The sequence below is a fragment of the Nelumbo nucifera genome, chromosome 1, assembly GCF_055504915.1.
Source record: "Nelumbo nucifera cultivar China Antique chromosome 1, China Antique-T2T, whole genome shotgun sequence".
NCBI lineage: Eukaryota > Viridiplantae > Streptophyta > Magnoliopsida > Proteales > Nelumbonaceae > Nelumbo > Nelumbo nucifera.
In genome coordinates, this window is record NC_142649.1 from 36,892,003 (window position 1) to 36,907,357 (window position 15,355).

Sequence of the window (15,355 nt, forward strand, 5' to 3'; positions counted from 1 at the left end):
CTGTCTCATTGGGAATGCGGCATTGGATCCAATTGATTGGTAACCAGCAGATCCAGACACATTACATACATGGCAAGCACATTTAAGAGACATATGCCGGCAAATATTGATACTAGAACTGAAGTGTTCAAAACAAAGTATCCCACTTTGAAAACTATCATTGCTTTAATTATACTTTAATTCTGTTTCACATGTTGGTTGTAGAATTGAAAGGTAACTGGATAATGGTTTCAATTTGTTACCATCTAGATGTGGTCAGTTTGGGTTGAAATATTGGTTCAGTGATCTTCCAAGCATTCTAAAAGGCTATTATCTAGGATCTTGGGAGGGGTTCTGGTTATGAACTAATAAGGGTATCATGATTCAGGCCTGGGCCTGATATATAAGCTCTGTACACCAAACTGAGGCCCAAGCCCAGAAATTTGCCCGCCAGCTAGAAATTTTACTCCTGCCACCTAACTTTTGTTGGCACTGTAGCACAATATGACTGCTCTCAAGGCTCAAATGCATGTTTTAATGCTTGTAACTCATGATTTTATTACTGAACCAAGCAATGACTTCTCTTCTTGGAGCATGCTTTTTGCCGCTAGCTTTATAATTTAATTTTTTGTCAGAAATTTTTATACAGATTTAAGTTTAATTGATACCCATGCTGGCATGGTTTCTTTTACACTTTTTCCTTTATCCATAAAAGTTGCAGCCACTCTTACATTCTTCCACCAAGGAAGCCATGAGGACCAGCCCCTAGCAATCATTCTGATGTTTGATTTGATGCAAGTCCAATTTCTTTTGGCTGGTTCAGATTTTGAGCACAATCTCCTGGAACAACCTCTGGGCCCCAAAACAGCAATCAAAAGTCTCCAAAATTTCCTACCAAGATTTGATTAATTTAAAATATTAGAGATGTGCCTAGTTTTTGATACATTATTTTTTTTTTGTAATTTTTGTATTTATTTCTATTTTAAAAGGCATATTATTTAACTATGACATCATGGGTTGACCCATTTGACCTGGCCAATTGAATTGCTTACCTGTCACCACCGAGACAGAAACAACTTCATTTTTAGGTCAGTTTTAATAAACATGGGCTTTATATTGCTAAAAACATTGAATATAGATCTAGAATTTTCTGTTGAGAAAAATGGCTTAAACATAGGATTCAATGAAAGAGAATTGGGAGTCAGTACCTTTTTTTTTTGATGAATAATTGGGAGTTAGTACCTTGAATATAATACTTAATGAGAGAGGAATTGAGCGAGGTGAAAAGGTGTTCAAATTACGTTTTCTTCCCTTATACAATCAGAGAGGGACCAAATTCAAACATAGAGGTATTTTAGACAAGAATACTGAAATATAATGACAGTTAATACCTTAAATATAAGGCTTAACTAGAGAATGACCCTGTACTACTAAGTACGGGGTAACTAAATGTATGTATAATTTAGTTATCAAAAATTAAATAAAAAAAATAACTAATATGGGTCTTGCATCTTTGTAATTGACAATCTATTCTGACCTATTTTATTTGAAAACCATTATTAATTTATGCTTTTTAATTTGAGTTAAGATATTAAATGAGATTTTATTCGTAACCAATAACCCACTTTATTTGATATTTACTATTTATCTAATAAATCTATTTTGAGCTATTTATTTTTGAAAGTTAAATTAAGTTGCTTCCTAAAAGTTAAATCAAGTTTGTAATTAATAAAGTGTTTTCTTTTTGAAAAAAAATCATTTAAAAACAAAACATTGTTTATGGTAATCTTTTAATGGGTCCCACCATTTGTATTTAATAGTCTATGGATAAACATGTGTTAAGCTAATAAATAACCGTTTATGGAGAATGTTTAGGAGTGAAACTACCCACTTTTTGAATCCTATTTCTTAAATTAGTAGGATGCCATGTGTCTGAATGGTGGTAGTAGTGGGTTGTGGGCTTTAGCAGCAACTTCTCAGAAAATGCCATGTGTCTAGCTTTTCAGAAAAATGAGAATGCCACATGTCTAAATGGTGGGGGGTTGTAGCCTGGTAGTGGGTAGTGGGCTTTAGCAGGAATTTCTCAGAAATTGCCACGTGTCTAGCTTTCCAGAAAATGAGAAGGCCACTTGTCTGAATGGTGGTAGTGGGTTGTGGGGTTTAACAACAACTTCTCAAAAAATGCCACATGTCTAGATTTCCAGAAAAATGAGAATGCCACGTGTTTGAATGGTGGGGGACTGTAGCCTGATGACCTTCCTTTAATACATCTTTATATCTATATATATATATATATTAAATGAGAGGCAATTGAATGAGGTGAAAAGTAGTAGTTCAAATTTCATTTTTGCCCTCACAATTAGAGAAGGACCAAAATAAAAAATAGGGGTGTTTTAATCATACAAAAGTTTCACACTCTCATTTGTACTTTCAATAGTAGTATAGATATAGATATAGAATAGATAGTACAATTGCAAGTTGCCACTAGTAGGCAGCAGCAAAGTAAAGAAGACAATGAATAGGCCAAGTAGGCTCATTACGCGTTCAGCCCACAAACTAATAAAATAAAATTAAAGTCCAATAATCAAAAATACTCTTATGGCCTAATATTACTCAACAGAATGCTAGTGAATTATTAGTTTAGGCAACTCTTGATGCCTCACACCACTAGACAAAAGTAGACACAGAGCCCACCTTTTCTGAAGGGCATAGTAACAAAGAGTTGCATGAACTGAATGTTTTATGATGGGATAGTCTTTGTATTGACCTAAATAGGGATGGTGATGGATTAGACCGCACTTTCCTGTTGATATGAGACCTTGTGAATTCCCACTGTTTTCTACTTCTGAAGTGAAAAAAGACTTATGCCTGTAATGCTCTAAATACTTTTTTTTTTGATCAATGGTTTGAGAATTTTATTAGAGAAATGAAAAAGCAGTACAAGTCTCTAAATACTTTATAGTACACATTCCGTGCTTCCATGTTTTTTACCATATGTCTAGGTTGACAATAGGTCTCTCTATCTCTCCATAAGAAAAAAAGAAACACTTACATGATATATCACATGCCATTATTACACTTTCTTCCTTCACATACACACTAGGAGCTTCTTACTTTCCCACAGTTCTGCAGCAGTTTTCATTCTGCTTGGCATTCTAAACTTTTGTTACCTAGGTTATGACCATTCTTGTGCAGATTGCTGAATGACAACTTCTAGTTCATGATATCAAACTTTTTTACATATGTTCTTTCTCTTGTGAGAAATCTTATAAATGTTCTATTTTTTTCTGTCCCTTTAGAGTCAGCTGTCGTGTACCAATTGTTGGCTTAACTTTGTTTTGCAGATTATACGTCTTTTCGTTCATGTCAAAGATACCTATGGGGCACAAACTGCATTCCAATTTTTGAGCAATGTATGTAAATTTATGGTTGAGTTTTCAATTATGTGTACTGATTCTTGAATAGTGGAGCAAGAGAGGTTGGTTGCTAGAAATGCAGTAATTTCGTAATATTGATTGGTAGCCATGAAGCTATTGTGTGGTTTTATCACTTTGCCATTCTTTCTTGAATTTCTTGATCAGTAACAAACCATGAAAATTTGCAAGAATTAGAAAAAAAGATTTGATGAAGTATATTACAAGAAAAGAGAACAGGAAAGTAGCATTAATCCTAGTTGAGCAAACCAGACGTTGAATAAATCTAAATAAACTACAAAGGTAGGTTCATACTCCATCCCAAATCACTCCTGCCTACCTGAAATGAGGCATTTCATTTAGACGTGAATGATCTGTTATCTCTGGAATGATTTTGTACATCAGTGGCCCTCTATCACCTCTTCTCATCCATCCAATAGTGACTATTGTTTTAGAAAGGGTAACTAGGTGCTTAAGCAAGGTGCATTTTAAGGAATGTGCCTCTCTCTATAACCCAAATACAACCTTTTTCAATAGGCACATGCTTTGTGCACATTGCATTTTAGCCTAGGCAGGCCTTTTATAAGTTTTCTTTTTTTTTTTTGGTTTATTTCTTTTTGGATTTGAATGTATTTTACACTTTTGCTATGGTCTAATAACTTCTAAATTATCTTTCGTTCTTGCTTATGAAGTAATAGTCTTATTACATTTTGAAAGAAATAAAAAATTAGGACCTTTTGAAATTTGAATAATTAAAGACCTAGCTGTTCATCATCATGTTCATCTTATCCTTGTCCTGACTATTATGGGTTCGAGTAATGAATCTTGTGTTGTCATTCCCTTCTGTATAATGTCATTCCTGTTGTTAAATTTTGATCCCCAACATAGAACAAACTGCAGCTAAACTCATAAAACAATCCCCTTATATATATGGGCAAAAACTCAGGTTGGTAGCATTGCCTCTGGACCCCCACCTCCACATGGCTTTGTTTGGATTTGCCTCGAGGGGCCATGAAGAAATACACGTATAACTGTCACAACCTCCAGGGTTAAGAATGTAAGATGTGTAATATGTTTTGTGTTTCACTTGCTTGCATTGTTAAATAATTGAAGCACTTTGGTATGATTTACCTTTGTTTGCTTTCACTTTCTATTTTTTTTTGTTTTATTATTCTTTTGTTTGTTTATTTTAGTTTCTTTAAAAGATTGCAACTTGCTTTGTCTGGGGTGTGTGCCTCGCCTTGTGCAGATGCACTTTGTTCCTTGAGTGGTAGGAGGCCTTTGGATTTCCTTGTGCCTATTACTTAGGGGTAGGGGTGAGCATTCGGTTTATTCGGTTAAAACTGAAATGAATAAACCGAAATTTTAAAAACCAAACGTAAAAAAATGAAAACCGAACCAAAACCGAAATAACTTAATCTAAAATCTTCGGTTAAAACTGAATTTTAATAATAAACCGAAATTTTAAAAACCAAACTTGAAAAAATGAAAACCGAACCAAAACCGAACTAAACTCAATCCAAAATCTTCGGTTAAAACCGAATTTTAATAATATGTATACTATATTATATATATTATGTGCATTGTAATTTATAACATATAATATATATATATATTATGAAATCAAATTTCATTATATGATATATTAATATATTATATAACATATATATAAATAATTAAAAATATTATATATTATAAATATATTATATATATTCTAAATATATTATATATATTCTAAATATATTATATATTATAAATATATTATATGTTATATATTATAAATTATCAATAATATATTATAAGTTATGTATTATAATATTATAATTTATATATTACATATTATTTAACAAAGTTCAGGTTAATTTGGTTAACTGAATTTTTAATTCTAAAAACTGAAACTGAAATATTCAAAAATCAAATTAACCAAAAACCCGAAAAAACTGAACCAAAAATTTTTGTTTCGGGTTTTCGGTTTAACCGAATAATGCTCACCCCTACTTAAGGGTGTGATTTGGGTACCCAACTTGAAGATTTACACAGCATAGGTGGTGCATTCGAAAATTTTCAAATATTCAATCCAGGCGTGCCCACGTTGCAGCCCTAATCTTGTTTTTAAAACACTGCCCAAGTTCAGCCCCATCAAGAGTGGCATTCTTAGGATTGACAGTGGCATTAGGAAAAACACCTGAACCCATTGAATTGCTAAGTAATAAGAGTTGTTTGGTTTTCGTTTTTTAAGTGTTTTTATATGATTTGTTTATAATAAATGTTATTATATGATTTGACATATTTACTGACAAATAATCATACCAAAAAAGTAAATAAAAGTAAGAGTTCTGTTGGACTGAAACTATCAATACGCAAATTTTGCATACCAGGAATATCAATACTGTTAACGATAAACCTAATAACTAGGGGAGGGATGATTCTGGAAATTGGTACATGTGTTCCATGTATGGAGGTCCTTGAATCAATCACCTTTCTTATATTGCAAATTGTCTTACATGTGTGGGAACCAGCTGTAGCATGTTTTGGTGTTCTAGGAGGAGTTCATGTGAATAATGAAGCCAAGTCAGGAATATACCTTGGCTACTTGGCATTAAAGCAAGTATCCATGGAACCCTGGAACCATTAATGACATTGCTAGTAAATCTGCAAAAGCATGAACATAGTCTTTAAAAGCTTGGAGATCCAGATTGTGGATTGCCTTATATGGATTATGACCTGGTCAAATAGCTCATTGGATTGGCTACGTAATTAGTTGACTGGGATGATTAGATTCATAGATTGGGTATCTAACTTAAGTACTTAACCAACAGCACTCCCTCTTTCTTTCTTTCTTTCTGTTGGAATCAGGTAGCCACTTCTCTGAGGCATTTTATTTATGTTTTTCTGTTCTTTAGTGCCACAGGGGCATTCTTGTAATTTTCTTTTCTTTTTATTGTGAGTTGGGCCGCCCTATAATAGAAGCTAATAGCTGGAGCAGCCAGCTACAAGTTTGAATCCATTTTCTTTGTCTCTCTTCTCTCTTTCTCCTCTCCTCTTCTCTTCTCCTTCTCTGATATCTCGCCTGGAAACATGGTATCAGAGTGGGTCTTCTGAGATTAGAAGCTGCAAGATCTCTTTCTTCTCTCAGTTTCTTCTTGCTGTGGATCGAACTTGTCATGGGAGTTTATTGGACTGGTCTGAAGTTTTCTACGCCCTTTCTTCCCTTCTCTCTTGGTTGTGTGCCAAGAAACAAATTAAAGAGAGGGAAGTTTGATGCTGTGAAGGTTCTTCCACCTGTTTTCTGTGGATTGTGTGGTCCATTTCTGTACCCGGGTAAGGGAGTTATGGAGGTCTGAATGACCTGTAAGTGCTGTGAGTTTTTGTTCTCAGTCTTGTGGATCGTGTGATCCATTTCTGTGCCCAAATAGCTGGGCGATATAGGTCAAAATGACCTGTAACTATAAAACAGTGGTTGATTACAAGTCTTGGGAACTTTTCCAGTAGATGTGTGGATCCAAAAAAACAAAAACATGACTGAACTGGGGACTGTGGCTGAACCAAAAAAATTATACCTAAGGCTTAACTGAGCTGAACTGGGGACTGAACTGTGTCTGAACTGAAGTGGGGATTGAACTGTGACTGAACTGGGGACTAAACTGTGACTGAACTGTGGCCTGAACAGGATGAACAGTGACTGAAAAGTGGCTGAACTTGGTCTTGGGTCTGAATTGGATGAACTGGAATTGAACAGTGGCTGAACTGTGATTGTGGCTGAACTGAAGTGTTAATAAATTGTGGCTGAACTGTTTTTTTTTTTTAAACAGAACTATCCTTTAACATGTCATCTGAGGATTCATTCCTGTCTAGTGGATCCTCCAATCAAAGTGGAATGAGTGGGAGTTTTGACATGAGTTTTCCCATGGCCGTGATACCTTTTGATGGTCTTAGCTACCTAGAATGGTCAAGGGGAATCAAATTATACATAACAGCCAGGGGGAAGGTAGGCTATATTAATGGTAAAACAAAAGAACCAAAGTCCTAGGGAGTGGAGCATTATAGGTGGGATTAGGAAAACAACATGGTGATGTCATGGCTGTTACTTTCTATGTTGCCTCCAGTTAGGAAGACTTTCATGTGGGCTGAAACAACTGTTGAGATTTGGGAGCAGGAAAAATCTACCTATTCAGAGCAATGTCATTATGCCAAAATATACTAGTTGCAAGCTGCCTCCTCTACTTGTAAGTAGGGGGAGAGGACCCTCTCAGCCTATTATTCAAATTTGACCTCAATTTGGAAAGAACTAGATCACTATCAGAACATTGATTGGAAGTGTGATGCTGATGCTAAGGCCTACAAGTCTCTGGTTTCCCAACAACGGGTCTTTGCCTTCCTCTTGGGGCTGAACCCTGTATATGAGTCTCTCAGAGTTTAGATATTAGGAAGTAAAGATTTTCCTTCAATACAAGAAGTGTATGTTTTAATTCAATCCGAAGAGAGCAGGCGGAGTGTGATAAAGATAAGTTATGGTGTACTCACTGGCAGAAGGCCAGGCATACTTGAGATACTTGTTGGGACCTCCATGGAAAGCCAAAGTGGGCTCAGGAGTTGAATAAGAAACCAAATCAGAATAAGAAGTTGGGACAACAAAGTCAAAAAAAGTTTAATACAACAAACTTGGCCTCTCAGAGTCTCAATCATCTACTGCTATTCACCAGGACCGCCCATCCATTGCCGATTCTCGGGAAGATATCATTAATTCCTTCCGTGACCACTTGGATCTGCATGGGAGAGCAATCCGCCAGATGGATTCCGCTTCTTCAACTTCTTTTGCATCTACTTCTGGTAAAAATCCTACCACAACCTTCCATGTGTCTTCCCATTCATTTGATTCCCCTTGGATAATTGACTCTGGAGCCTCAAACCATATGACGGGTAAGTCAAATTGTTTCCAATCCTATCAACTTTTATCTGGTAGGGACAAAGTGAGATTAGATGATGGTTCTTTTTCCACCATAGCTGGTCAAGGAACCATAACCTTTCCTTTTGGGCTTAACCTTTCTAATGTATTACATGTTTCGAAATTACCTATAAATTTGTTTTTTGTGAGTAGCATTACAAACTCTTTAAACTGTTCAATGACCTTTTTCCCTTATTCTTGTGTTCTACAGGATTTGGACTCGGGGAAGATGATTGGTAGAGTTCGTATGGTGGATGGTCTCTACATGCTGGAGAACAAAGCTAGTCTTGCGGTCATTGAGTTTACGAGTCAGTCTAGTATGAGTCAAGTTTACTTATGGCATAGTCGTTTGAGTCATTTATCGTTTGAGTCGTTAAAGGTCTTACTTTCAGATTTATTTAAATCAGTGTCAGTGTCTGAGTTCAAATGTCAAACTTGTCAGTTGAGCAAACATTGTAGAAATCATTTTTCTTCAAGAAATAATAAATTCGGTTTTCCTTTCCATATTGTTTATTCTGATGTTTGGGGCCCTATTACTTTACCATCTGAGCTTGGTTATAAATATTTCATTACTTTTATTGATGACTATTCCAGATATACATGGGTGTTCCCCATGCGGTCTAAAGATGAAGTACCAAAGATTGTAAAAGATTTTCAACACATGATATTCACCCAATTTCAGATAGAGATCCAAATTTTCCAGTTTGACAATGCCAAAGAATACTTGCACAATGATCTCATGTAGTTCTTTGCTTTGTGTGGGTCTATCCATCGTAGCTCTTGTGCCAAAACTCCTCAACAAAATGGTGTTGCAGAAAGAAGAAACCGCCATCTACTTGAAGTGGCTCGTGGGTTATTCATCCATATGATTATTCCAAAACGTTTTTGGTTGGATGTTGTGTCATGTGCTACCTATCTCATCAACCGTATGCCATCTCGGGTGTTAGGGTACAAGGCCCCTCATCAGCTTCTATTCCCCAAAGCTCCCTTATTTTCTATTCCCATTCGTGTATTTGATTGTCGTTGTTTTGTTTAAAACTCGTTTCCTACTCGTGGTAAACTTGACCCTTGTGTTTTCTTGGGCTATCCTTCTTCTCAAAAGGGTTACTGTTGTTTCGATCCCGTCTCTCGAAAATACTATGTTTCTATGGATTTGTCTTTCTTTGAGGGTGATCCCTTCTTCCTGGTTTCTCCTTGGGGGGAGAATAGGGTGGAGGAGAAACAATTTCAAGTACTACCTTCCCTACTTGACCCTCCTCCATTCCATGTCTTTCTCCGTCGCCGCAAGGATCAGCTGGGTTCAAAAGCTGTGGAGCAACTTGAAACTATACCACCAACATTCCACCAGGTACTATTATTCCCGTTGACATTCTTGATCTTATTGCTATTGGTTCTTCCTTTTTCAATGACCTTGACATCCCTATTGCACAAAGGAAGGGAGTTAGGTCCTATACCACCAGACATCCTATCTCTCATTTTATCTCATATAAGAACATCTCATCCTCCTTTCTTTTCTCTCCTCCATTGACAGTATTCCTATCCCCAAAAATGTGGATGAAGCTCTTTCAGTACCTGAGTGGACAGATGCAATGAAAGAAGAGATGGATGCCTTACATAAAAATGGTGCATGGGAATTAGTGGATCTCCTTGTGGGAAAGGAACCGATAGGGTGCAAGTGGTTTTTTACAGTAAAGCACAGGCTTGATGGTACAATAGAAAGTTACAAAGCTCGGTTGGTGGCGAAAGGGTTTACTCAGGTGTATGGAGTGGACTATGCAGAGACATTTGTTCTGGTTGCTAAGAAGAATTCTATCAGAGTTCTCTTTTCTCTTGCTGCTAACCTTGATTGGGATCTCCACCAGTTAGATATTAAAAATGCCTTTTTGAATGGTGATCTTGAAGAAGAAGTGTACATGGTGCAACGTCCTAGCTTCTATGCCCAAGATCAAAAAGAAAAGGTGTGCAGGTTAAAGAAGTCCTTGTACGGACTAGAACAATTATCAAGAGAGCCTGGTTCAGCAAGTTTCACCTAGCTATACAGCAGATTCGTTACAAACAATGCCAAATTGATCATACACTTAGTGAAAAAGGGAGAACGGAAAGCCTTGATAGTGTGTGTTGATGACATAGTGATCATAGGCTATTGGAAGGTGGAAATTCGAGACTAAAGGAGTTCCTAGCCATTCAATTTGAGTAAGGATTTAGGTCCCTTGAAGTATTTTCTTGGAATTGAAGTGGCCCGTTCGAGAAAGGGGATCTTCATTTCTCAAAGAAAATACACCCTAGATTTATTACAGGATACAGGAAAGCTTAGAGTCAAGCCTGCTGACTCCCCCATTGATCCAAACCATAGATTAGGTGATTGTCAATGTGAGACTATCATAGATGTGAAACAATTCCAGAGACTTGTGGGTAGACTATTATATTTGTCGATGAAATGACCAACATTTCTTATGCTGTGGGTGTTCTTAGCCAATTCATGCATGCTCCTAAGACTACTCACTTAGAGGCAACCGGTAGAATTCTCAGGTACCTGAAGAAGTTCCCAGAGGCTGGTTTACTTTTCGAAAAGAATGGTCACTTGAAGGTTGAGGTGTATACAGATGTTGACTGGGCCGGATCAGTTGATGATAGAAAGTCTACTAGTGGGTATTGCATTTTTGTGGGAGGAAACATAGTCACGTGGAGAAGCAAGAAACAAAATGTTGTGGCAAGGTCTACTGTTGAAGTTGAATATAGAGCAATGTCCCATGGAGTGGCTGAAGTTATGTGGATAAAGAACTTGTTGAATGAGTTGGGGTTTCTTGTTGATGGCCCCATATCCTTGTATTGTGGTAAGAAAGCTGCTATCAACATTGCTGCCAACCCAATGCTCCATGATAGAACTAAACATATTGAGGTTGACAATCACTTTATTAGGGAGAAAATTATAAATGGGTAAGTGTGCACTCCATATGACAGTTACACAGATCAACTTGCAGACATTTTTACCAAGGGATTATATCATCTGTGGCACAATGATTTATGTGACAGGTTGGGCATGATTGATATCTATGTCCCAACTTGAGGGGGAGTGTTGGAATCAGTTAGCCACTTCTCTGAAGCGTTTTATTTATGTTTTTCTGTTCTTTAGTGCCGTAGGGGCATTCTTGTAATTTCGTTTTCTTTTTATTGTGAGTTGGGTCACCCTAATATAAAAGCTAATAGCTGGAGCCGCCAGCTACAAGTTTGAATACATTTTCTTTGTCTCTCTTCTCTGTTCTCTGTTCTCTCTTCCTCTTCTCTCTTTCTCCTCTCCTCTTCTCCTTTTCTGATATCTCTCGCCTGGAAACATTCTTTCTTTTTTCCCTGGAAAAAGATTTAATCATGGGATTAGGATTTTAGTAGGAGTGCAACTTGGGTTGGCCCGAGTTAGCATTTTATACAGCTTAAGGTTTGGGCATCTGGGCTGGGCCCATTCAAAATTTGACAAAAATCCAACCCAAGCCTACCCAAGTTGCACCTGTAGATTTTTCTTTTTAAGTATTCATGCCCTAAATGAGTTACGATGAGATATATACCAGAAAAAAATGAGTTCTGGTGAAGGGAAGAAATTGAGTTGCTATTTGATATCCTATCAAAAAGCATACTTAGATATATTAATGAACAAACAAATAAACCATCATAATCTTCTAAACCTTTGTCCCTGCCCTCAAATCATTTCTCACTACTTGAACCGTCTGTGCTGCAGAACTGTTGCATGTGTGCTGCGAAGACTTGGAATTTGCCTTTCACCATCCACTACATTCCTCTGCAAAGTTTTCATCTTGGGTCTGCCTTCTTATGAGTTGTACTGCCACATTCCACCTTTCTCCATTATTCTAAATCTTGAACCCAAGTCTCTGGTGTTGACAGAGAAACAGGAGTCATGATGAAGTGCCATGAAGACAGAGAATTTTCCCTTCACCTTCCACTACCTTCCTCTGCAAAATTTTCATCTTGGGTCCATTTTCTTTTGCCTTCTCTAGTGTTGTACTGCCACCTTCCTCCCTTCTCCATTATTTCAAAGCTTGAACCTAAGTCTCTGTGTTGACAGAGAGACAGGAGTGATAATGAAGTGCCATGTTTTCCTGGTCGTCTCTTGTGGTATTTTTAATGGCCTCTGGCATTTCTTTTTCTGCTATAGAATTTCCAGGAAAGAGAATAAATTTTACCACTCTTATATAGGTTTCTGTATTAACTATTGCATAAAATCAGTTATTATAAGCAAATTGTTGCACACTAATCTTACTTGTACTAAAGCACAAGGGAGATATGTTCTACTCATTATCATAAGCAGCAATATGTTACAACTAACAGCCTAGTGAGTTTTAAACTTCATAGCTTGATATGTTGCCCTCATGCTTTAAGCTATTGTAATGATAATGCGACTTTTCTGCTTTTGAATGCAGCGGTTAACTATATATCCATATCTATGTCAAATATCTTATGCATTTGATAATATTTTCTCATTGTTCATCATCTTATTCATGATTCTAAAAGCCTTCGCTAAGCATCTATCAAATTCTAATATTTTTGGCAGGTAAACAGGCTAAGCCGTACATCAGATGATTCTTCTGAAGATTCTCTCGAAGTACATCATGTAGAGGGAGCTTTTGTTGAAGCAATATTGTATGTTAAAAGTGAATGATTAATGCTTTGATCTATTTTCTTATTTTATATTGAAGGATGGTATTAGATGTGCCTGTTATGTCATCTTACATCAAAGACTAGATAATAGAAGGATGGTATTGTATGTTACTCATTTAGTAATATGCATAAAACTCCTCAGTGGAAGCATATGCTTCAGTCACAAGTGTTAACAAGCAAAGAAAGAGTAGATAATAGAAGAAATATGAAAAGTACTCTAATATATCAACTATGGTAGAAAACAGAAACAGGAATCCTTTATCAAATTCTTAGCTGGAAGAAAACAATAGAGTACAATACAAACAGAATTCCTCCTTTACAAGGTTTGTCGACATTATTTTATAGACTAGAAAAGAACTTCTAACTTGTAATCTGACTCCTGCCTGTAAGAAACCAGGAGTTACTAAAAATAGCAAGGTCAGAATTTACTCTAAATACAATACTTTTGGAATATTGAAACTGGTGTTTTAAAAGCACAAGGCGAGGCACGTGCCTCTTTGAAGCAAGGTGCATAAAAAAATGCTAAAAATAAAAAATAAAAAAATGCCAAAAAATTCAAAAAAGTGCAAAAAAAATAATCATAATATTAATAAAAAATATAAACTTTAAATTTTAAAATAAATGTTTTAAAAAACCTTTTATCTAAAATTAAAATACATAAACATAACATGTAAAGCATTTATCAAATGTGAATTTAAAAATAAAATCAAACATATAAAACATTTTCAAGCATGTAAAACCCACAATCTCTTTTTTTTCTCAATTGCGTTACTTAAAGTGGCTAATGTGATGTAAAACATATTACATTCCTGATTCTACGAGCTGCCTTTGTGCCATGCCCCTCGAGGCAAACCCAAACCAGTCCATGTTAGGGTCCTAAATTCTCACACAAACAATAATGATTTGATAATTTTAATTGCTTTTTTAAAAAGATTTTGAAAGGGCTGCGCCTAGGACCTGGGTGAGGCGCCTACCCTAAAATACTTCTACGCACACCTTTTAAATCACTGATTGAAACTTAATTCTCTATGTCTATGGTTTGCAATGTTGGCAAGGTTTGGTGAAATTTTCCAATACACAATATTCCAAGCATTTTTTTTTCTTAATATGTCCAATATTTTGCTAATATGCTGGTTTTGGGTTTCATTGGTAGATTATATATTTAAGGTTTAAAATTTTACAATATTATTAAAAACTTTCTGATTTTTTCATTATAATTATCATGTTTTTTGATCAGTAGCGAGAAGTTTTATTAATGAGACTTGAAGATTACAACAGGGTGGGTGTAAAATTCGCTCTAACAGTACAATAATTTATAAGTTGCCCAAAACAAATGTTGTCTTAAAGCCCCTTGCTTTGCTATAGTGTCTGCCATTCCATTTGCTGTTCTTCTCATACATTTGAAAGGAACATTAACTCCTTTATTAACTTCAAAAAAAAAATTACTCCCTTATTGTGATCTCAATCTCGCTGAATTTGTATCGGAAAACCCAAGGGATTTAGGTACTGCATTTTGTTCAAGAAATGACTACCTGAGAATTCCCTTCCACTTCTAAGTTATGGAACCCAAGTTGTTTGGCAAGTTTTAATCCCTCCAATAAGCTCCCCCTTTCTGCTGTCAGTGCATCCCCATTCTGCAAAGGACCTGAATACAAGGCCACCACTCTTCCTTCTGAATTCCCGAAGACTCCCCCCTACTCCAGCCAATCCCACATTGCAAATGAAGCTTCCATCAAAGCTGAGCTTTATTGAAGTTAGAAGCCGGGGGTTTCCATATCATTAAAGTTGCCATTTTTAAATCTATTTTGAAAAGAACCAATGAGAAATCGATGATGGATACTTGGCTTAGTATTTTGATATGATTTTTTGATCAATACTATTTTGATATGATTCACTTATTAGGTCATTATAATTCAAAAGGAAAGAAAAATGCAGTCAACTACAAAAGGGGATTCTCACTCTAATAAAAATGGCAAATACATGACATGTCTAATACAAAGAAGATGGCTTAAAGACTAATAGGGACTAGGGAGACAAAGAGTAGGATATTTGTACAGTTGCTTGCTTTAGTTTTTTGAGTATTGAGTCTTCGGTTTTTTTAACTAATTCCATGTTCAAAAAAATTTTCCCGAACTTTTAGTAATCTATCCCTGAAAATTTCCCATTTCTAAATGTTCACATGTCCATTGATATTGAAATTGTATACCATGCTAATGACTGAACCAATGTGGACTAAACTTGACACAAAGTTCACTACGGTGGATAACACAGCCAATCCAGTCAGTGATCAGCCCATTGGCTTTGACTTTGAGTCTTTTAACATAACTTCAGAACCCAAAAGTAAGTCAGC

General features: G+C 36.1%; 1 protein-coding gene across 2 annotated transcripts in view; it reads left to right on the forward strand.

Moving 5' to 3' along the window:
- The window catches only part of EBS1 (EMS-MUTAGENIZED BRI1 SUPPRESSOR 1), a 102,471-nt gene that overhangs the window by 24,856 nt on the left and 62,260 nt on the right, over window positions 1-15,355 (forward strand). For both annotated transcript variants that reach the window (XM_010274242.3, XM_010274243.2), the window contains exons 15-16: window positions 3,324-3,392; window positions 12,899-12,987. In XM_010274242.3, the coding sequence (XP_010272544.2) occupies window positions 3,324-3,392; window positions 12,899-12,987 (158 nt within the window). The remainder of the gene's footprint in view (window positions 1-3,323; window positions 3,393-12,898; window positions 12,988-15,355) is intronic.